General features: G+C 44.2%; 1 protein-coding gene across 1 annotated transcript; it reads right to left on the minus strand.

Moving 5' to 3' along the window:
* Positions 1 to 5,266: 5,266 nt before the first annotated feature.
* On the minus strand, positions 5,267 to 20,865 carry ATMIN (ATM interactor). The gene is made up of 4 exons (XM_047709979.1): positions 20,507 to 20,865; positions 10,611 to 10,736; positions 9,639 to 9,838; positions 5,267 to 8,976 (listed from the first exon to the last, which is right to left on the minus strand). Exons 1-4 carry the CDS (start codon positions 20,834 to 20,836, stop codon positions 7,164 to 7,166), a joined length of 2,469 nt encoding a protein of 822 aa, XP_047565935.1. The 5' UTR covers positions 20,837 to 20,865; the 3' UTR covers positions 5,267 to 7,163.
* Positions 20,866 to 22,271: the final 1,406 nt, after the last annotated feature.

The raw sequence follows: 22,271 nt of genomic DNA on the forward strand, positions 1-22,271 counted from the left end.
GACCCTGGGATCATCACTTGAGCCAAAGGTAGATAATTAACCAACTGAACCACCCAGACACCCCCAAAATATTTAAGAAAAACCTTTTTGTTGAGATAAGGGTTATAAATTCTATAGATTTGGGGGTAAACATAATGATTTAGAATTAAGAGGAGGGCTGGTCTGAACAAAGGAACCGCCCAAATTTCAAGATGTGCAGTATATCCTTTTTTTTGAGCAAATAATTAGTTTGGCTAGCAAAATACTGACTAAGCATCCTCTATGAATAGATAGATATGAGGGTTTTGCCTTGGGCATCTCTTTAGTTAGTTTTTCAGTTAACCTGATTAAGCCCCGCTGGGATCGTATTTCCATCAGCCTGGGTTTAGCTTGTTTTCTGTGGATAAAATCACTGTAGGTTTTGCCCATTTCCATTCAGATTAAATCTGAATGGATTAAGTCCTCGTTAGGATTCTAGATCACCAACAAAACTTGTGGGCGAAATTCTGCCACTGAAGGGCAGTAAGCATGTAACAATGGCAACGGCCCTCTTCCTACCTCAGGGTGATGGTCTTAGGTTTTGGATCCTTTAGTCCTCTCTCAACCAAGTATGGAGAGCTATCTTTCATCTCTCATTCTATTAGTTTTGGATGTCTCATTAATCAAATTTTCCAAACCCCTATTTTTTTCAAAACTTTAAAAATCACCAAGTGGAACTGTGGCAGCACCTGACACAGGCTCCTGCAGGGCCTGAGGTCACCTTCTGGGTGAGGTTGGGTTGAGGCCTGGGGGTGCTGCTGGGGGTTTGGGTGATGGCAGGGAGGACTTGAAGGGGCAGGAAACCTGGATAGACAGAATGTTTCCTGACAGAGATGCAGGGGTGGCACTTCCGAAGGGCAAGAGGAAGACTTTAAATCAGAAATAAGGTCGGGCTATGTTTGGACAAGTACGTAGGACTCTGGCTACTCAGGGAGACATTCCCTAATTTTTAGCTGTACTCTTTTTATTCTGGACGTGGTCCCCTTTCATGAAATTTACCTGTACTTGAAGGACCGTGCTATAAAATGATTGGAACCCACAATCAAATGGGCTTTCTCTTCCTGCCTCCAGGTTTAAGAGCTTTAGGACCCGGTGAGATCACAGAAGCCCAGCCCATCTCTCTGGGAATCCCCAGCTGGCCAAGGTCAAGATGCACGACTGGAGAAGCTCTCACATCTAGGGATTTTTGGGGTGTCTGGGTTTGGGTCAGGTGCAACCTTGGTGCTGCAGTTTAGGGGCTACTGAGAAGCAAGGTGGGGAATAAACAGAGGGGCTCCTGTGGCTATGACTGAGGGTGTATCAGGGCAGTCGCTGGTGCCCCAGGAAATACTCTACCAGTCTGCCAAACTTACTGGGACGCTGGTGCCAGGAGACTCAGTGCCGGGCTCCTGATGTCCAGACTCAGCTCTGCCCCAAGCTCTACTACCAGCCACACAATACAACAATGCCTTTAAAGTTACAAGACACTAAGAGTGCTAAGCCCCTTCTGGGAATTATTGTCTTTATCCTGGGCAAATGCACGAGTGTCAAGGATCTTTTTCTCCTTCCTTTGTAACAGGACTGGATAATTCTTCGTAGGGACTGTTTTGTACAGGGTAGGATACTTAGGAGCATCTCTGGCCTCTATCCGATAGCTGCCAGTAGCATCCCTTAGTTGCGACAAGCAAGAATGCCTCCATACGTTACCAAGTGCCACAAGGGCAAAATCAGCCTAGTTGAGAACCAATGTTCTAGGGAATTCAATCTCTGTGTTTGCAGCTTCTCTGACAGTTTTACTTACCGAGCACAAGCCTTGGCACAGGGACAAAGGAAAAGTGGGCGATGCCTGGATTGCCACCTCCTGGAAAGCACAGGTGCTCTGAATCTAAAGCCCTCTGGTGCTCTCAGTGTTGTCTTGGTTCTTCAAGGTCTTCTGGTGGTGCCTGCCTAGGTTCCCCGTAAAAGGAAGCAACCATAAGCCTTTTCTCCGAGACGATCTCATAATGACAGTGGGCCCACTTAGCTAGTGCCCAGAAAAGTTGTCAATATTCCCATATTCTATCTTTTGAGAACGTGCATTATTGCTTTGGCAAGGTTTTCAAGGGAATTCTATGATGATAAGCTGATGTATTTACACATGCTATTATTCAGAATTCCATACTGTTTAAGCAATACTCTCAGCATTCCCCGTTTATGCTAAACCAGCATGAGTATTATATATGTATATGCTAATAGCGCATATACCACTCCTTTGCCACTGGCAAACTGAAACATCACACATATATATGAAAATAGTCCTTGTTCTCGATTTAGCTCAAACTAGAAAGCTTTCTTCCCTGTGTATTTTTTAAAATGAATCTCTCTGCTTATGAAAACTTTGACTGTTAACTTGAAAACATACCATGAACTAGTCATATTTTTAATACCATAGGACTGTTTACCAATTTTATTTTAGGCTGCATGTATTCTAAAGAAAACCAGAAATCAAACATTTATTCAGGATAAATACCACCAGTTCTGATACTGTTCATGACTCTATGAAGGCTTAGTTTCACTCCTCATGACTGATTTCTCTCATGTAATTCCAAGAAAATGGAAAGTCAGATCCTTATTGTGATAGCTAGAGAACATTAAATCTGAAGACTTAGGCACATTATCTCGTTAGAGAACAGTGATTTAAATGGTTTTAAAATAGAACACATCTTACCAAAAAGGTAAAAAGAACAAACAGCAGCTTACAATTAATAGCACTACATTTTCAAATTTAGGAAAACAAATATTGTTCCCATGAACTGAAGTAAGGCAATATAAATCCCATATTAATCCCAAAGCATGGCTGGCTTAAGTTTGGATGGTTTCTAAAAAGTGTACTTTAAGGGGTGCCTGGGTGACTCAGTCTGTTAAATGTCTCACTCTTGATTTTGGCTAGAGATCAAGCCGTGTATGGCCCAGCAGAGTCTTCTTCTCGCCCTCTCCCTCTGTGTTCTTCCCCCTCCTCACGCTAGTGTGCTAAGTACTTTTTTTTTAAGTGTACCATAAAACCTTAATTTCTGAAGGCTCACTTTATTATTTTTTAAGATTTTATTCATTTGATAGAGAGAGATCACAAGTAGGCAGAGAGGCAGGCAGAGAGAGAGAAGGGGAAGCAGACTCCCCACTGAGCAGAGAGCCCGATGCCAGGCTTGATCCCAGGACCCTGAGATCATAACCCGAGCCGAAGGCAGAGGCTCAACCCACTGGGCCGCCCAGGTGCTCCTGAAGGCTCACTTTAAATAGGAGATGTTACTCCAGTGCACTGGAAGGTTAAATACCCTTTGTGATTACTTAAGATGTTTTGACTTCTGCCGTGTTTTTATCACAGTACAAGCTCTAGATTTTCTGAAGTCACTAAATTTCTCGTTCCAGCACAGGATAAAGAAGATAAAGAGGGGGATGACTTTCAAATTCAATCCTAAGCACAAATATGTTTGAGAGGCAATCATAAAACCAAACAAGGGATGGAAAAAGCAATGGAGCACCAGAAAGCAGAGAGTAAAAAAGCTTCCAGCAAAAGCAGTAAAAGATGCCATGCTTGGAATAAGGTCTTACTGACACATGCCATACGAAGAAGCTCATGCCTTTATGACAAAAAAACAAAAACAAAAACAAAACCCCAAACAGCAAAATAACTTTGTTCACATTGAAATGACATATATACTTTTGAGAATAACAGAGTCACCATGGAGATATATTTTTTCAAAAAAAATTTCTCAAATATTTGACCACTTCACTGATAAACTAAAAATGAGTATCACTTTTTACGATTATTTTCTTATTTCTTTTTTGTAGCCTTCTGTCCCGTAATAGTAACTTTCTTGATAGTCATGATTCAAGTCAGTGGCAGGGCCTCGGCAATGTTTCTGTTATGCCAGCCCTCACTATTTTGACTTTGTGGACTTAGCACAAAGTTACAAATGCGTGTATTTTGTTATTAGTAAGGCGATACAAAATTTAGAGTTTTTTTCCTGCAGTTTGTTGAAAGGAATGAATATTGGTATTCTTCCAGTTCAAGCGTTACAGACAATGCTTGAATTTATTCACATAGTTTGGATATTTGCTCCTTTCACACACACAGGTTATCTAATGTAGGGCCACAGATGTTAGTCTGGGAACACTGACAACCTAGGAATCCCCTTCATCTTTAGCCTACCTCTCCCTATATTTAAGCTAAAACATCAGGGTGTCCTCTCATCAACACTGTTGACACAACTGAGAGAACCCTTCGGGTTGAAGCACTGCAAAGCAAGCATATTTACTGGACTACCTTCTTGGCCGTAACTACATTATACTAGCCAACATCTTGATGAAACTCCATGTACTCCATGTCTTTTGACAGTCTTTTAGATGTTGGGAGTATGAAGCCAGAAGATCGACATGCTCTTTCCCAGAACCAAATCTTACCAAGCAGACACTTGAAAGCACTTCCAATGGGAACGAATACTTGAGACTTCAAAGCCTTTGTCCCTAAATCCCCAAAGGTATACATTTCCCTTCCTCTTTAAGAGGCTTCCGAGGACCAGAGAGAGAAGCATTGCTTGAAATAAAGCAGAGTAAATGCTTAGAGTCAATATTACATGGCAAGTTTTGGTGAGGTTTGGATTGGAATTAAGGTAAACCTTCTAAGACTGAGGCCATAAAGTATTACTTGAATGCATCACCCTGTCAATTTGCCACTACGAAGACTACAACTTCACAACTAGACTGACATGGATACATTTTCTTCTGATCAAAAGAAGCTTCAAACCTTACTCAGCATATTTTAGGTAAGTCTACAAAAAGTTTGTTTTTATTTCCCCTTTATATAAGGAATCAGAAACACATTGACTAAGGAACTACTCATATTCTAACCCTCTTATTTTTGCTCGTAAGCTAGAATTCTATTATTTACAAAGATAAACGGCATCCTGTTATAAAATGGTCGCCTTCAGCAAATGCATGAATTGGAGTAATCTCCTTTGAAATCCTTCCAAAACTTAAAACCGTAAGGTGTGTAACTTTTATCAGATAAAAACTTCATATCAAAATAGAATGTTTAGTAACGGAATGTCTTTTCTTCTACTAGGAAAATTATTAGTATATTTTCATGAACACAGGTAAAACAGTTATGAAAATAACTAGGCACAACCATTGCATCCTGTGACTATCAGAAGATGATGGGTTTGTGAAAAGTTAAGGCAACAAAACAGGTCACATTATGAGTATGTCAAAGAATTCACAAAAAAAAAAAAGGTAGAATTCTCACTTCTCTTTAATCACTGAATTTCAGTTATTACGAATAATCTTAGGACAATTCAGGTAACTAAGGTTTTTGGGAGGGAAAACAATTCTTGTACATAAAGAACTATGACATGCTCAATTGTTCTGTAAATAACTCTACTGGCTGGATTAATTAACAAACATTTTCACAGGAACAAATTTTTTAAAGCCAAAGATCACTGCATTTATATTTACAAAAAAAGCCATAAACAAACATGCACTTCTCCTTTGCTGGGAGAACTTAAATCAATGTTCGAACATTAAGGCAGTGACAATTCTAAAACAATGAAATTCTAGTTAAGGCTTTATGTTTGTTTTGAAACCCATAGTCATAGGCCACTGTGACCAAAGCAAACTCTTATCTACCAGGTTGGGTTCATCTCTCCAGGATATGTTTATTCACTACCAACTATTCTTCTATGGGACCGGAATCAGTAGTAACATCATCTATTTACTTGGGGTTATTAGTCCACTCCTTAAGTTTTATCTTGAGGATTTAGCCTTCAGCAGCATAAGCGTGCCACAGAAGGAACTTTTTCTTAACAAACTTCGAAAACGTACAGGCTGCGCTGATTTTTTTCCTTGGCTGAAAGTTGGACAACAATCCTAAATAGTTAACCTCCAAAGCATGTATGACCATGCTCCTATCTAAAAACATGGATGTCCTCGATTACTGAAATAACTGGTCTTCACCTCCTTTTCTTTGAAGACTGGTATTGCCGTCTAAACAAAGCAACAAAATGCAGAATACCATATTTTAGGTGGATCTGTTCTATACTTGCTATCCTCAAGGCACAGATAACATCCTTGCTAGCCCAATGTCTTTCCTTATTCAAGGAAAAGATGAGAAGTGGATGAGAAGGTTCACTTTAGAGTAACTGTTGATTGCACTCTTGTCCTATTACCTTACACTGAAATTTAGCCAGGGGTATGTCCTTTTTCTCTTTCCCTTATTTTTTTTTAACATTTAGAGAGACAAAACTCAGATCCAGCCTATGGGTACATTTTGAGAAGCAGCTGTGGAGTACCACCCTCGCCTACTGGGGAGAGCAGGAGGGATGTTCCCAGGGCGCACTCCAGGATGAGTTTCCACGGCTGCAATGACGTACGGTTACTTGGACTAGAAGGATCGCTATTTACACTAAGTGCTTGCCGCTACTTCTCGAAGCAGTAATTGTACAGCAACAAGTCTTGTGAGGAAGTACTGTACATGTGGGTTGGTCTCAGTAATAGTTCATGTAAAGGAAGAATGACATTGACTACATGGAGATGGTCTCAGAAGCTAAAGACGGCTGTAGTTCTCCTTTGTCTTCAAGTCAGAAAAAAGTGAGATGTCAAAGCAGATGAAGCCGTAGGCAGCATGAGTCCCATGACATCTGAGCGCTGGCGCTTACATCTGATGTGTGGCATCTGATTTCTTTAGATTCACTATCAGGAAACAGGAATTTCTAACAAGCACTGTCAAATATTTTAGGAGCAATTTAAGTTAAGCAAGACACATTTCCACTGAAATGGTTTGAAGGTCTGAAAAGTCTGTACCCTAGGACCTGGTAAGCTTGGCTTCAGCTAATGCTAGATGGGTTTGAAAGGCATGAAATACACTGTGTTTTGAAGATGGGAAGACTAACCATGACAGGGCAAATGTAGGCAACACAGAAACAGTATTATTTAGACCAACATCTTACACTTTATCATACACTCACATTTATACACAAATTTCATGTTTACAAGTACAAAAGGCAAAGACCCTCCAAGAACTGAAGTAAATGCATCAGTAACTACATTCAATAGCGTTAACACTGTTGTCCCGCTCTCCATTTTCCCAATGCAGAAGGAAATCGTCAATGCCGTCGCACGCTCGGACTTCACTTTTAGAAGTCGGACACCCTGTGTAGTTCTGCACATGTCTGGGTTTCTACAGAGCTGAACTGAGATTCCATTGTGTTCCAGGCCAAATCGGCCAGAAGAAAGTCATCCATTGCTGTTTGAGTTTCGTTGCTGGTGAAGAACAAGCTCCCCAGGGTTTCGAAGCCAGAATTCATGGTCTGTGTCTCCGTACTGTTCAACTGAACTTTGCTCTCTACAGCAGGTACGTTTTTAGCAGCGGAGATTCCTTCAGTCTGGGTCTCTGTGTCAGATGAATCAGTACTCATGGAAAAGCTGGAGTGTTTCAGAATACTTCCCAGAGGCAGGTGGGGGCTACTGTCTAAAAAGAAGTTTAAGTCTGTCTGTGTCTGCGTGTCAAACATTTCAAGGCCCAAGAAGTTAGAATTTCCCCTACAACTATAGGACTGAGCAGATGTGTCTGCAAGGAAGAAGTCCGTCTGGGTCTCTATGTCCAGCGATTCCAAGACAGGCTCGGTGGTCATGGTGTTAAGCTCACTCTCTTCAGTTTGAGTCTGGATATTTGAGGCAGACAAGAACTCTTCAATATCAAAATCAATTGCGGGATTCTGGGTTGGGCCAGATGGGAGCTGGGGGTCAGGTCCGGTACTTGTGTCAGACAAAAGACCACGATTGTCCAGTGTCTGACTGGGGAGATTACTTGACAAGATGTTTTCTAAATCGCTTAATAAATCTATAGTTTGGGTCTGATTATCTGTCATGTTCTGTGAAGGAAGCATGCTGTGCTGTGCACTGAAGGTTATAATTGGTGCTGATTTCTCAAGATCTTGATTTAAAGTCTTAGGGTGGGTCTGAGGTAACAAATCATGAGCGACAGTCTCTGCTACTAAGCTGCTGCTTATAATACTGTCTGTTGAAACACCGTAGGATGAATGGACGCTCTCAAAAATGTCCCCACCCATAACAGCTTGGTCCATTGGTACTCGGTCATCTGTCAGACTTTGCATCCCACTCGTCTGGGTTTCTCTGGAGATCCCACCTGACTGGTAACAGGCATCCATAAATGCATCAGTTTGAGCAGCAATGGACGAGGTCACCTTGGAACTGGGCAAAAACGTTTGCGTATGAACACTAATGGGAAGGGAGACTTGAGAACCAAACGTCAAATCTGTTTGAGAACAAGAAGATACAGAGGAATCAGGCCCAGCCCACGGTGTGGAAGGTATGAAGTGCTGCGTGGCGTAAGACAGGTCTGTCTGTACATTGATTGAAGAAATACTGTTCTTCTGACATGTGTTCCCTAGTTCTTGTAAAGGATTAGACAGGCTCTTACCCAAGTTCACTTGAACGCCTGTACTAATTGGCTCCATGGCAACAGGACTTACAATTTTTGGAAGAGGGAGACTTTCCTTCAGACAGCCAGCCTCCGAATCGAGGCCGAGGATCAGGGTTCCAATTGACAAGGGCAGTATGTGCACAGCGCCAGGGGCAGAACCCTGGTGGTCGACACCCAACACCACAGGCTGGGCCAAGGAGTCAGCTGTAGGCACGAAGATAGGCATGGGAGAAAACTGCATAACAGGAAGTTTCACCAGAGCCACCTTGGGCTTGGGTAAAAGCAACTTCTGAGGGTATCTTGGAGGTGTTGTAAGAGTCTGCTTTCCGGCATTAGAGTTGCAAGAGTCTTCAAAAGAAGTGACCAGCTTTATATCTGAAGTTTCCAGTTCTTGAGTATCTGGTCTTGCAGCTGGTTGGGTGCTCAAGGCCTCAGTGGTCTTACTGGACAACTTCTGGCTGTGCAAGCAGCTCTCCATTTTCCTCTTCTTACTAGGTGGATCCCTGAAACCAAGGACAGAGTTAAGAGAAAAACAAGAGTTTAGGCTGCAGCCTTCTTCAACCCTGGTGCGGTCTCTTCAATTATTTACAAATGCTGTTCCCCACACCTAGAGCAGAGATCAGAATCCACCAGGGGAGGAGAGATCCATCCTTCTGTGCCTCTCTGAGAACTGGGACTACTATATGGTGGGCAGAAGTGGAGGAGCATGCAGGTAGGGAAGGAGGAAGCCCATCTTTTTCGGGGCATACCTCTAAGTACTCTAGTACTCAGCTTAGCTCTATAAGCACGAGGGAGCTAACAGATTATATAATGCAACTTTTACTGTTCCTAAAGTAGGAAGCTATTACTCCAAATATAAATTTGACCTTTAAGATGAGGTACAGTTTCATGATAAAACTTAACTCTTTAGGAATTTAATAACATCCCTCTGATGAAAAATGCTTCAAGTTGGGCTTTTCAATTGGGAAGAAATAAGGAAGAACTGGGTTAGACAGATGTGGATCCTTTGCCAGTACCGTTCGCCTTTCCGAAAGTTCCCCCCTTTCACGTCATTGTTTTTCGCTGTTATTCCTCCTTTCTCTCTGCACTAACGGCTTTCCAGAAGTTTCGTCTGAAATTCTTCCCATAGCGACTGACTACTGGGCCACCGTTTCTTCCCCTTTACCTGTGCTCTGCCGGGATCTCATGGCCAGTGCGGTAGACGTGAGACTGTAACGCAGTTCTGCTGGCATAGGGACAGCCGCACGTGCACTGGAAGGTCTTGCCGCAGTCCTCGGCGTGCCTTTTCAAGTCCCACTCCGTGCCGTAAGAATTGCTGCACTTACTGCACTTATGCTTCTTTTCGGCGTGCATCTTCATGAAGTGCTAGGAAGAACACAGAGGACCAAAGTGGAAAGCCACACTGCTCAAAACATTTGAAAAAACCATCCCTGTACGTGCATTAACAATGAGTCTGCAGGACAAGCGAGAGCGGTCTACATCAAAAGAATGGAAAAGCAGGCAAACTGCAGTTTACCACATGGCCCTTCTCCCTGTCACTGCTTTGTGAAAAGTGAGAACCCTGTTTTGGTGGCAATTCATGGCACCCGGTTGGGTTTACGAACGAGTGCTGCAGGCAGGAGAAAGTCCGCCACGCTTTTCTCAGGAACCCTTGAGCCAACCCTCGGGAGAGTAGTTGAGCTGCCAGTCCCTGCCAGTCCTATGTGACCTCTTTCCCCACTCACTGGGCCCCTCCCTCCTCCGAAGGCAGCTGCTTCTGGAACTCTTCCTGACTTCTGCGGCTTCGTCCTTCCTTAAGAGAATTCTTCCTCTGGGCCTTTGCTCCTCGGGCCTTGGAGGCACACAGTCACACAAGAGATGTGGAGCACACATTTCTCATTTGCTGCAGAACCGGTCTTCTCGTCCTTCTCTCCAAACCCACTTCTGGACATCTTCTCCAGAACAAGCCACGTCTCCTTCACTCTTGTTAAACCCCACTCCCGTTTTCCCCAACATGGAGACTCGCGGGTAGGACTATCCTCACGGGCAGAATTTGAGAATTCTCCAGTTATGGTTTGGTAAGTGATTAGAATGCACATTAGGTTTATATCACCTGCATTTCACCTCCAGAGAAGTATACTTAAGACAAATAAAATACCTGTTTTACGAGAGAAAATTGAGAAAATGGTCTGTCAGGGCCTCTAGGACATCCTTCAATGGGACAACAGTAGAATTTCGGTACAGTTTTCAAATCCTTTCTTATTGTTGGATTTACTATGCCATCCTGCAAAAGAAAAAATTACTTTACATAATTATTAAAAAAAAAAAAAACAAACAAAACCAAAACAGTAGAACTGGCTGGGACCAGAAACAAGGAATGACTAATGATGGGCATAAGAGATCTTTTAGGGGAGATAAAAATGTTCTAAAATTAGATTGTCTTGCTGGTGGCACAACTATGTGGATCTACTGAATAATTAAATTTTTCACTTCAAATGGGTAAATGTTATGGTGAATCAAAACGTAGCTCAATAAATCTATAAAAATTTTTCAAAACAGGGGCACCTGGGTGGCTCAGTTGGTTAATCGACTCCCTTCGGCTCAGGTCATGATCCTGGAGTCCCTGGATAGAATCCCGCATCGGGCTCCCTGCTCAGCAGGGAGTCTGCTTCTCCCTCTGACCAAGCCCCTTCTCATGCTTGCTCCTCTCTCTCTCTCATTCTCACTCTCCCTCAAATAAATAAATAAAATCTTAAAAAAAAATTTTTTTTTCAAAACCAAAAAACCCTCCATGTTGTTTAAAAATCTCCTATCCATTCCTTTAAAACTCCTCCTTCTAAGCTTAAATTTTCGGTCCTTAAAGCCAGCTTTCTTTGTTTGTATATTCCATTTCTCAGGCTCAACATTTTGGTACCACCCTAATTCTTCCCTTCCCTTTTACCCTACCCTCAATTATTGGGAGCCCCTAAAAAACCCCTCCTTTGACTCTGTTCTTCACGCCTTCCTCCTGGCACCCTGACTTCCTCTGATCCTTAAACCCCTGAAGTAGGTGAAGGTAGTCGACATAACTTTTTACATAGCAACTTGAATATAGTCACCATGCTACGTTCGAAACTTAATAATCATTATAGCAACCAGTATATACAGCTTTTATTACTGTGTCAGACACATATATATTAACTCATATAATCCGAATCATCCTTTGTTATTAAGTATGTGATTGTCTTTTTGGCTGGAGTTTAAAATACCTCATGACTTCATTTAGCTTGGAGTGCTCTGTCCCAGTACCCCTGATGAGCTCACATACTGCAGGTGTGACACACCTATGACCTCCAGCGTAATTCCTGTCTGGCCCTAAAGCGGGTGGGGTGGGGTGGGGAAGGACCTCTTGACAGGTCACTGGAGATGTACTCATGTAACCAGGGCTCAAGGGTAGAAGAGCGCCTGGTTCCGGGGGTCCCAAAAGAGACCAACTTTGGCCACTCACCACTGACACAAAGGCAGTGAGACAAGTGGTGGTGACACAAGAAAAGGGATTTATTTCAGTGAATCCAGTACCAGGAAGACAGTGGACTAACTCTCTAAGACTGTCTCCAAAGTGCTGAAAATACTTTCAGGTTTATGTAAGGAAAATGTAAGACAAAGGTCGGTGGATACGGGTAGGCAGGCAGGAAAGGTCAGGTCAGTCGCTATCTTGGGGTCACCATGTGGGGTTCTTGCTGGTGTAAAGGGAATCCCTGTTGCTTAAGGGAATAGTTTTGGGTCCCTATCATGGAATGCCCCTCCCCTGGATCTTTTGCCTGAGTTAAGAGATGAGCTGGAAAAAAGAACATAATCAGAAAATACAGACTGAGGTCCAAGTGGAAGGGGTAGAACTTCCCTTTGACTCAGGCCTGAGCTGCTGCTGTAGCGCTCAGGTAGGTATCCTGGTCATCTAGTGTTCTGATGAGTGAGGATTCAATACTGTTGGAACATGTCCACTTCCCTCTCTACCAGTGGTGCTTCTGGAGAAGTGAGAAATGAATAATCACGTGGCTAAGACTCCTTCCCTTTGCCTTCCCAGTGGATCTCAAGAGGAACATGTTGATCTTGTTGAGTCTGTGTCCACTCATTTAGAGGGAAAAGAAGCTGTTCTTGTTTTATTTTTAAACAACATAATTTATCTTTCCATATCGAATTCAATTAGTCCTCCATGTCTTCCACACTGGTCCACTGGTCCATTCTTTTACAATCCTACTGCGCCATACTGCCCAGATATTCATATTCATTTGGGTTATTTAAATGGTCTCTTACATAATTTTCCTTCCTCTTCTAATGTTATAACAAATGTGACACTCTGAAAACTTATTTGTATGTATCACCTAACAGTGTTATGCCTCAAATCTCCCATTATAGCCATATCTTTTTCTGTTCCCTTTTCATACACCACCCTACTCAGCCTCACATTCTTCCCACTTTTTTTTTTTTTTAAAGATTTTATTTATTTATCTGACAGACAGAGATCACAAGTAGGCAGAGAGAGAGAGAGAGGGGGAAGCAGGCTCCCTGCTGAGCAGAGAGCCCGATGCGGGGCTCAATCCCAGGACCCTGAGATCATGTCCTGACCCGAAGGCAGAAGCTTTAACCCACTGAGCCACCCAGGCGCCCCCACTCTTCCCACTTTTAATTGCATGGTCTATGAAGGCCCAATTTGCCCTACATTCTCCTGGCTCTCTTCAGGCAGACTGCGATGGCGGAAAAAGCACCTGGCATTGAAAGACCTACAAACCACTTCTACCACCAATTAGGGCTGTTGCCTTAACCTCTCTGAGTCAGTTTACTCATTTCTGAGATAGATACAGTAGTTAACTCTCAGGATGATCTTGTATTGGATTAACATAAAGCCACACCCAGATCATAGTCTCAATAAACAATACTCCCTTGTTCTGCTTACCACAACCCAGATGTAGAGATCTGTTTCCTGTTTGAATTCTGAGATAATGAAACTTAAGCTATTTTTTTTTTTTTAAAGATTTTATTTATTTGACAGACAGAGATCACAAGCAGGCAGAGAGGCAGGCAGAGAGAGAGAGAGGAGGAAGCAGGCTCCCTGCTGAGCAGAGAGCCCGATGTGGGGCTCGATCCCAGGACCCTGGGATCATGACCTGAGCCGAAGGCAGAGGCTTTAGCCCACTGAGCCACCCAGGCGCCCCGAAACTTAAGCTATTTTAAATATTACTATTTTTTTCCCAGAATTCTTTCTCTCCAACTAACTTTTTTAAGGGCAGAAACTATTCTGTACACCTCTTGGTATTGTCTTAATGCTTAAAGAAGAGAGCATGTGCCTGCTAAGTGGCAGAGCATTTTTTGAGAGACAGTCTAGCCTAGGGTGGTGGTTTTCAACCCTGGAGCCTGTGAAAAATCACAGGAGACACTTTAGTTTGGAGTGGGGGGATTAGGGATCCATACTTGGTTTTTAAGTCTCCCCACATAATCCGAAAATACAGTCTAGCTTGGAACCTCTTGCATAGTGGTTAAACCCCTGGGTTCTGGAATGTGGACTGCCATAGTTGGAATTCTCTACCTTACACTTTCTTGTGACCTTGAGAAAATGAACTGCCTTGGTTTCCTTACCTGTGAAGAAGGTAAAACAGGATCTCCTTCATGGCTGTTGTGGGGATTTAGTCAATAACACAGTGCTTATCATGTAATCACTCAATTAGTTATTATTGCTATTTGCTGTAGAGAGTTTTGTTTCTTCTTTTGCTTTCTGCCAACCAACTTAATGCCAAAGATCTAATCTAAACCAGTACTTTACATTAAATTACTGTCCTTTTGAAAGTCAGACATAAATGCTCTTCTGTTAAAACACTGGCAGCTACTAGCTTTAATGACAACTGACATGGTCTCTTATCACCAAACTCATCCTACTCACCAGTTCACCTAGTGTTTTGTTTTCTTTTTAATGAAATACTTTCAGTTAACTTGGTATTTTTCCATCTAGTGTTATTAGCAAGAAAAAAATGACATGTGGGGAGAATATTAAGAAAGACTGAGAAATTCTTAATTCACCTGACAATTATCAAATTCCTCTTAGTGATATGCCAGGGAGATGGCTCCTGTCTATGTTCCCGGCTGTTCAGATGTTCCACAAAATTGCCTACAAGGCCACTACAAAATTCATGCTCACTTCTAATACACTCTCAACTCTGCTTTGCATGCCTTTTTAAAAACTTTTAATTTTTATTTTTAAGTGTTTTATTTATTTATTCATGAGAGACAGAGAGAGAGAGAGAGAGACAGAGGGAGAAGCAGGCTCCCTGCAGAGCAGGGAGCCAGATCTGGGACTCGATCCTAGGACCCTGGAATCATGACCTGAGCCAAAGCAGACACTTAGACTGAGCCACCCAGGTGCCCTAACATACCCTTTTTATTATCCCTTTTTAAACTCCTAATCATGTTCTCAAAGACATGTTCACTTTACTTTTTAAAAAAAGTTAATGTTTCAGAGATGTTTTAGGTTCACAGCAAAATTGAGCAGAAAGCACAGAGAGTTCTCCTATATCTCTCCCTCCTCAAATGTGAATAGCCTGTTCCACTATTAACAATTATCCCCTACTAGAGTGGTACATTTGTTCCAATCAATGAACCTACATTGGCATATCAGTATCACCAAAAATCCACAGTTTATATTAGAGTTCATTGTTGCTGTTGTATATTCTATGGCTTTTGACAAGTGTGTAATGACAAATATCCAGTTACACTATCACACAGTATTTTCACTGCCCTAAAAATCCTCTGTGCTTACACCTATTCCTAATATTCCCTTAAACCCACATGGCAAGGACTAATCTTTTTTGCCTTCTCCAGAAAGTCATATAGTTGGAATGATGCAGTAGGTACCCTCTTCAGATTAGCTTCTTCCATCGAGTATACTCCTGACCTGAATTTCTGCCATGTCGTTTTATAGCTTGATAGCTCATTTCTTTTTAGTGCTGAGTAATATGCCATTCTCTGGAGGTACACAGTTCATCTATCCATTCACCTACTGGTGAACATCTTGCTAGATTCCAAGTTTTGGCAATTAGTCCCTTCTCTTTACGTGTCTTCCACCACCTCCCTCACCTTTCTGTTCTCACTGTTACATCATTAGTTCAAGTCATGATGACTCTGTTTAGACTTTAATCATTAACCTCTGGACTCATTTCTAGAACTTCAATCTTTTTTTTCATTCACTTTGCCAGATTCATTTTTCTAAAGTATAGCTCTGATCATGCCATTACCTCACTCGAACATTTTTAGTGGCACCCCATATCTTGTCGGGTCCAAATTTCTCTAGCTTGAGACATTCAAGTCCCTTACTATAAATACTTTGAATTCCTTTCTCTTCTGTTACTTACCTGTTTTCTCTAATGGAACTACTTGAAATCCCCCAAACCTTTTCAAGGGGAAGAAAGTATTTGTATCATCTGTTGCATTTGGGAATGTCTGGGCAGTGTAAATGTTCAATAAAAACTGGGAGCATTATACTGAACATGTTCATGTGGCCATCAAAGCCAAAACTGTATCATGCACTAGGATGAAACACTAAAGACAGCTGTAATGGACACCAACCATCCCCTGGTGGCCTTTATTACAGGCATGGCAACAATCTGAGAGCGTTCACTTTCCTGCTTTCTGAGGGCCAACTCCTCACCCTCCCTATCACCATCTCCCCTTCCCAGTTCCAGGGCCTTCCTGTCCTGAGACAATAAACTCAAAAGACAGGATGGCTGGAGGGGGCGCCTGGGTGGCTCAGTGGGAAGCCTCTGCCTTCAGCTCTGGTTATGATCCCAGGGTCCTGGGATCAAGCCCCGCATTGGGCTCTCTGCTTGGCGGGGAGCCTGCTTCCTCCTCTCTCTCTGCCTGCCTCTCTGCCTACTTGTGATCTCTCTGTCAAATAAATAAATAAAATCTTTAAAAAAAAAAAAAAAAAGGACAGGATGGCTGAGATGAGGATGGGGGAGATAAGAAATGGGGGTGGCACAACACCACATGAACTGCCGTGAGAGAGTCATGTTTTCTTCTGGCATCCTCTATGTTCAAAAACAAAATTCACCAGACTTCTTGTACTTCATCTTTTGTATGCATGACTAAAAGGAGAACACAAAAAATACTTCATGTTTTGCATTCCTTTTTTGGGTACCTGTTACACAAAACATTTTAAAGTAAAAAAACAAGCATTTCAAAAATGTTTATGAAACATTTTAACTAAAGAATTTGGGGAAAAAAAATCTGTGAGAGGAAATAATAAACAAACAAGATGGAAAAAAGTAAACACACAGAAGAAGAGAAAACCAGGAGTAAGGACGCACTTTTTTTTTTTTTTTTTTAAAGATTTTATTTATTTATTTGACAGAGAGAAACCACAAGCAGGCAGAGAGGCAGGCAGAGAGAGAGAGAGGAGGAAGCAGGCTCCCCGCCGAGCAGAGAGCCCGACTCGGGCCGAACCCAGGACCTGGGATCATGACCTGAGCCGAAGGCAGCGGCTCAACCCACTGAGCCACCCAGGCGCCCCAAGGACGCACTTTTAAGGAGAAAGGGTAAAAGGAAAAGATTTTAAGAACAGTGGCAAAAACTGGTGGGGGAAAAAAAAGGCACTATAACTACACCAGCACCTGACTTGCCTTCACAGAAAGCATCCAAGAAGAAAATCAGTTCGCTCTGTTGTCTTCTTACTGTAAATTTAAAATTGCAGGTCTTTGTATAATATGGCCTACAGAATGACCTGGAACCTTTCTTTTCCTTTGTTTTTTTTTCCTTAAAACAAATTTCCTTGCAAATCATTAAAAGCGAACCCTGGACCAAACATAATACAAAATCCTTTAAGCCAGGTTTCAAAAATAAAAATGCTGCTGGGTAAGAGGTTCTTTAAGGGCCCTCCTGTCCCCTTCACTGCTTTCAAACAAGAAATAAAAGAATCTCTGAGAAATGTCCATTTACTCCCACTCTTCCTTTTCCTTAATCCCCAGCTTTCATTTCCTCAGGAATCCCCCTGTAGGCAAGGCAGATTTCCTAACAAGATGAAACAGAGACATGTATCTTAAGAACCCGCATAACACCAAAACACAGCTGTCCTGACACCTTACAATTCAGTCCCTATTCTTAACCACTAACCTTCAGAAGGGTTGGTTAATTATTTACATTAAGAAGGGAATATTTGTTTGGGGGCAGGGTACCCTGTGAAGAAAGTCTAGAATAAAATAAGGACCATACAGCAACTAATGGGGAAGGGGATAAAAGAGTATCATAACCTAGAAAAAATAAAAACTAGGAAAGAAACTAGAATTTGGCAAGTGCCGGTAACCAAGAGAACCAGCAGGAAAAATTCCCACTGAATATTATGCAAATCTGCCAAGCAGCTAAACTCAGACTACCTTCAGAGCAGTAAGTAGGCAGGCACTTGATTGGTACCAAGTAGCTCCAAAAAGCTTTCAAAACCGCTGGGAGCTCCCAGGCAGTTCTTCTCCCCAGGCCTCCTCCTCCTCCCTCCCTCCTCCCAATACTTTGAAAACAAGTGTCAAGAGTAATGTTTGAACTCAAGAGCCTTCTCCTCAGGATGCAGACAGAGAGTAGAGATTCAGCCCACTGGGGCACCTCCGTAAAGGTACACAAAGGCTGCTGTGTCACATAGGTCATGCTCGTGAAAGAAAATGAACCCCTTTCCTCCCATATAGCAGATGCTCATGGTTGGCTGAGTGCTGTAGTTAGAAAGGCAGAACAAGGCAGGAAAGTGAGCCTCTCCGACAAGAAAAAAGTAAAAAAAAAACCAAAAACAATGATGGTTCTGGGTGACATTCCTTTAATTCCTCCTGAAACAGGTCTCCCTAATGACCTATGAAGGAAAATCAGGAGAGTCCACTTTTCCCTTCAACATTTTTAGTTCAGAAAAGGATCTTGAGGGCACTGTCCTGTGTTTAGACAAGAGACATCTGAAAACTGGCTAAGAAGTGGGAGAATGGGGGCGCCTGGGTGGCTCAGTGGGTTGGGCCGCTGCCTTCGGCTCGGGTCGTGATCTCAGGGTCCTGGGATCGAGCCCCGCATTGGGCTCTCTGCTCAGCAGGGAGCCTGCTTCCTCCTCTCTCTCTGCCTGCCTCTCTGCCTGCTTGTGATCTCTGTCAAATAAATAAATAAAATCTTTAAAAAAAAAAAAAAAAAGAAGTGGGAGAATGACTTCACACAGGTTCTAAGCAAGGGAGGATACTGCTGCTCTGAGAAGTCCGGGTAAAGATTTGACTATCAAAATTTTTATCTGCCTCAAACATATGCTTTATCTCATTAATCTCATTATACTTTGCATGTGCATTGTATATTGTATGTGTTTTTGCATTTTGTAAATGTACGGGTATCTCTAGATATTTAAAAACTTAACGTCTTTTAAAAACATAATTAGAAATAGATCTATTCTATGCTATCATGCTAGTCCTGAAGAGTAAATGGTATCTTTGTGCTCAACAGATGCTTCGCAAAGTCTTGAGAGTGAAAGAGCTCCAGACAGGAATTCCAGACAAAAGGACAATAAAACTGTTAGAGTGAATCTCTGGGCCAAGACAGTCCTGGCCAGACGGGCAGCTTCTCTTGGGCTCAGAGATGTCAAGTGTCCTGGCTGGTTCTCAGTGAGGACCCAGTAGGAGAGGTGGGCGACCGCCGTTGTCTATGATCGGAGAGAATCAAGGCATGTGGAATTTCTGCAAACGTATAGTTCACCCACTCAAGTTAAAATAAAAAGGAAGAATTTCGTTGAAATTTAGTATGATAGACAAAACACAAGGTCGAAGACCATTCTCAAAGACCACTGAAGAGGTACTGCACTCGAGTCCTGGAAGAAACGGCCTCTGTTCTGAGGAAAACCGCAGCCCCACCTGCAGGGTCCCCCACCAAGCACACCTCCTGACCCGGCTCCCTCATCTTCACGGGAGACCCTTGCTGCATCTGTTCAGCTGGTGCCAGACGGGTCGGCCTGTCATGGGCACCATGTCTGGGCTACTAGAAACTATAACCTCTGATAAATTCTCACCGGCAGCCCGATTCTAAGGTCTCCAAGGAGGATCTCCGTGAAGGGCAGACAGAACCTGCGACACGCTGGGTAAATCGAACTTACTCCTGGATGCGTTCAGACCATCCAAAGCTACATTCACAAAACTGCGGTGAGTGTCACGCTTCGGAATTCCGTCACTGTCGACACGGAGAGAGGCGAGTAAGGAGTGGGGGGAGGAAACTTCCCGTTGTAACGACGGGGGAAATTGTGACTTAACAGGTGTAGGGTGGGGCCGGACCTCTGGATTTTCCCGGAGCTGAGCTCTCCACAGACGCGCACTGAGGGGTAAAAATCACTGCCCCACTTCACGGGCCGAGGAAGGGCTGGTCCCACGACTGTCATGTTAACGTACGGGTTCCCTTCTTGAGAGAAGTCCTGCGGGAAATTTCCCTTACGTCTCCCTCCTGAGCACACCCGATTCTACCAACACTGGGAAAACGAGGCAAAGCTGCAGCGCCCTTTTAAAAGCCGGGCAGAACCTGAAGGCCTCACGCAGGTACTGTGGGTGTGGTGGAAAGCTCTCGGGCTGGACAAGCGGACGCCGGGTTTACATTGCTGCTCCAGACCGGCTGCGCAATCCGCTTCTCAACAGCAGGATGAGGATGAGACCGGCCTCCGCAAGTTACTAGGAACTGCCGAGGTCCCTGCGTCCAATGCCCGGGCCGCGAAGCCAGAGGCCAGCAGTCCCGGCTCGTCCGAGCCCGACTGCGGAGGGGCATGATACAGTGTTTTCTACTGGGTGTCCCTGCGTGCGGGCCCCCACTCTGCCCTGCCCCGCAGGGACTCCCTGGCCGGTCTGGCCGTTTTGTGGTTGGACGCCAGCCGGCGAGGCTGCACGCACGCGCGCGCGCGCGCGCGCACACACACACACACACACACACACACACACACACACGGCGCAATCCCGGGCGCGGGCCGGGATCCCGCACGCCCCGCACGCCCGAGCCCGCGCCCCGGAGCGCCAGGCCCGGGGAGGCGCCGTTCCGCGGCGGGCTCACCTGCAGGCGGTGGCTCTTGACCAGGTGCATGTTGAGCGCCGGGCTGTTGGGCAGGATCTTGCCGCAGCCGCGCACGGTGCACAGGATGTTGGTCCGCACGGCCCGGGACAGCTCGCTCACCGACGGCTGGATCAGCTCCCGGGCCGGAGGCGCGGGACCCGCGGGCTGCTGTCTCGCTGCCGCGGGCCGCGGCCGGCTGCCCCTCAGCCGTCCGGGGGGCCCCCACGGGCCCGAGGCGGCGGCGGCGGCTCCCCTCGCGGCCGTCGGGGCGGTCGGGACACCCGAGGCCAGAGCCGCGGACCCCGCCGCCGCCGCCTCAGACGCCGCCATGGCTCCCGCACAGGAGAAGAACCGAACGAACAGGCCCCGCCTCCCGCCGCAGCCACTTCCGGCAGGGGGCGGGGCCGCCGGCCTCATTAGCATCCGGCGGGGCCGGGACGGCCGCGGCGCCCCCTGCCGGCCATGGAGGAAGTGTCTGCGGGAAGCCGCTGCCTGGTGAGGCAAGAGGGTTACAAAACTTTCACAGGGGTTCTTGGGAACAGGTGGAAGGTATTGGTCCCACTGATTCATTTTCATCTTCCCAGAAAACTTAACTTTGGGCATTAATTGTATAGAAGAAAAAGCAATACGCTCAGGAACTTTATTTCCCCAAATATTAGAAACAACCCAAATATTCAATGGCAGGAGAGGCAATAGTAGGTTAATTACATCTATTGTTCATTGAGGGTTTACCATGTGCTAGACTTCCGGGAAGGCACTTTTCACTTTGTATCTCACTTTGTCCTCAAAACAGGTGTCGCGGGTATGTACTGTAAGTTCTACCCCATTTTGCAGAGAAGAAACTAGCCCCAGGTCGCATTGTACAAACAAATAAGTTGCTATGGTTGAGTTAATCATTTTAAGGGAGACTGGATTTACTTGCCTGTATCTTTTTTGTTTTTGCCTCTTCACTGCTGAAGTCCAGTTACTACTAAGGAGACAGTATGACTCAGGGCAGGGTTCCAAAACCTAAGCACTTGGACGGACTAGCTAGACCAAGGAAATGAGCATAGGAGGCCAGGTGTAGACAAAGGAGAGAAGTGAGGACTAGTGAAATGAAAAATTCATCCTTTGTTTAAAGGATGCTACTCATCTTTGGTGTTGCTAGATTTATTTTTCGAGGTTTTTATGTGAAAACTGCTAACTTATATGTATCAGAAGCTGTACTAGTTTTCTACTGCTGCAGTTACAAGTTTCCACCACCTTAGTGGCTTAAATCAACACAGATTGTGGCAGAGTTCTGACACAAGTACTACCCTAAGATCAAAGTGTGGGCAGGGCTGCATTTCTCCTGGAGGCTCTACAGAACAATCTGCTTACTTGCCTTTTCCAGTTTCTCAGAGTCAGTAATGGTCAGGTGAGTATTCATCGTATCACGGACTTGTTCTCCCTCAGATCTCTCCTGTTCCTGTTCCACATTTTCCCGCCCTGTTCCACTTTTGACGATCCTTGTGATTACAGTGACTCCATTCAGGAAGTCCAGAATAATCTCCCCTTTGCAAGTCCCTTCGCCTTGTAAGGTAATGTATTTTTACAGATTTCAGGGATTAGGATGTGGACATCTTTGAGTAGGGGGCATTATTCTGCCTATCACAGAAATTACTTCTGCTTTTAAAAGTACTGGGGAACAAACAAACAAACTCTACAGCTATGTGTGTGTGGGATAGCACCTACAGGCTCTTGTTTCTTTTGGCATGGTGTCTCAGAGTGCAGGCTCTCGAATCTG

This window comes from Lutra lutra, chromosome 17 (genome assembly GCF_902655055.1).
Source record: "Lutra lutra chromosome 17, mLutLut1.2, whole genome shotgun sequence".
NCBI lineage: Eukaryota > Metazoa > Chordata > Mammalia > Carnivora > Mustelidae > Lutra > Lutra lutra.

Excerpts from the sequence above, each read along its gene's own strand:
- ATMIN (XM_047709979.1), bottom strand. The coding sequence starts at position 20,836 with ATGGCGGCGTCTGAGGCGGCGGCGGCGGGGTCCGCGGCTCTGGCCTCG. Across the intron at positions 9,839-10,610 it reads AATTTTCTCTCGTAAAACAG|CACTTCATGAAGATGCACGC; the intron begins GTATTTTATTTG and ends TGTTCTTCCTAG. Across the intron at positions 8,977-9,638 it reads GAGATCCCGGCAGAGCACAG|GGATCCACCTAGTAAGAAGA; the intron begins GTAAAGGGGAAG and ends CCTTGGTTTCAG.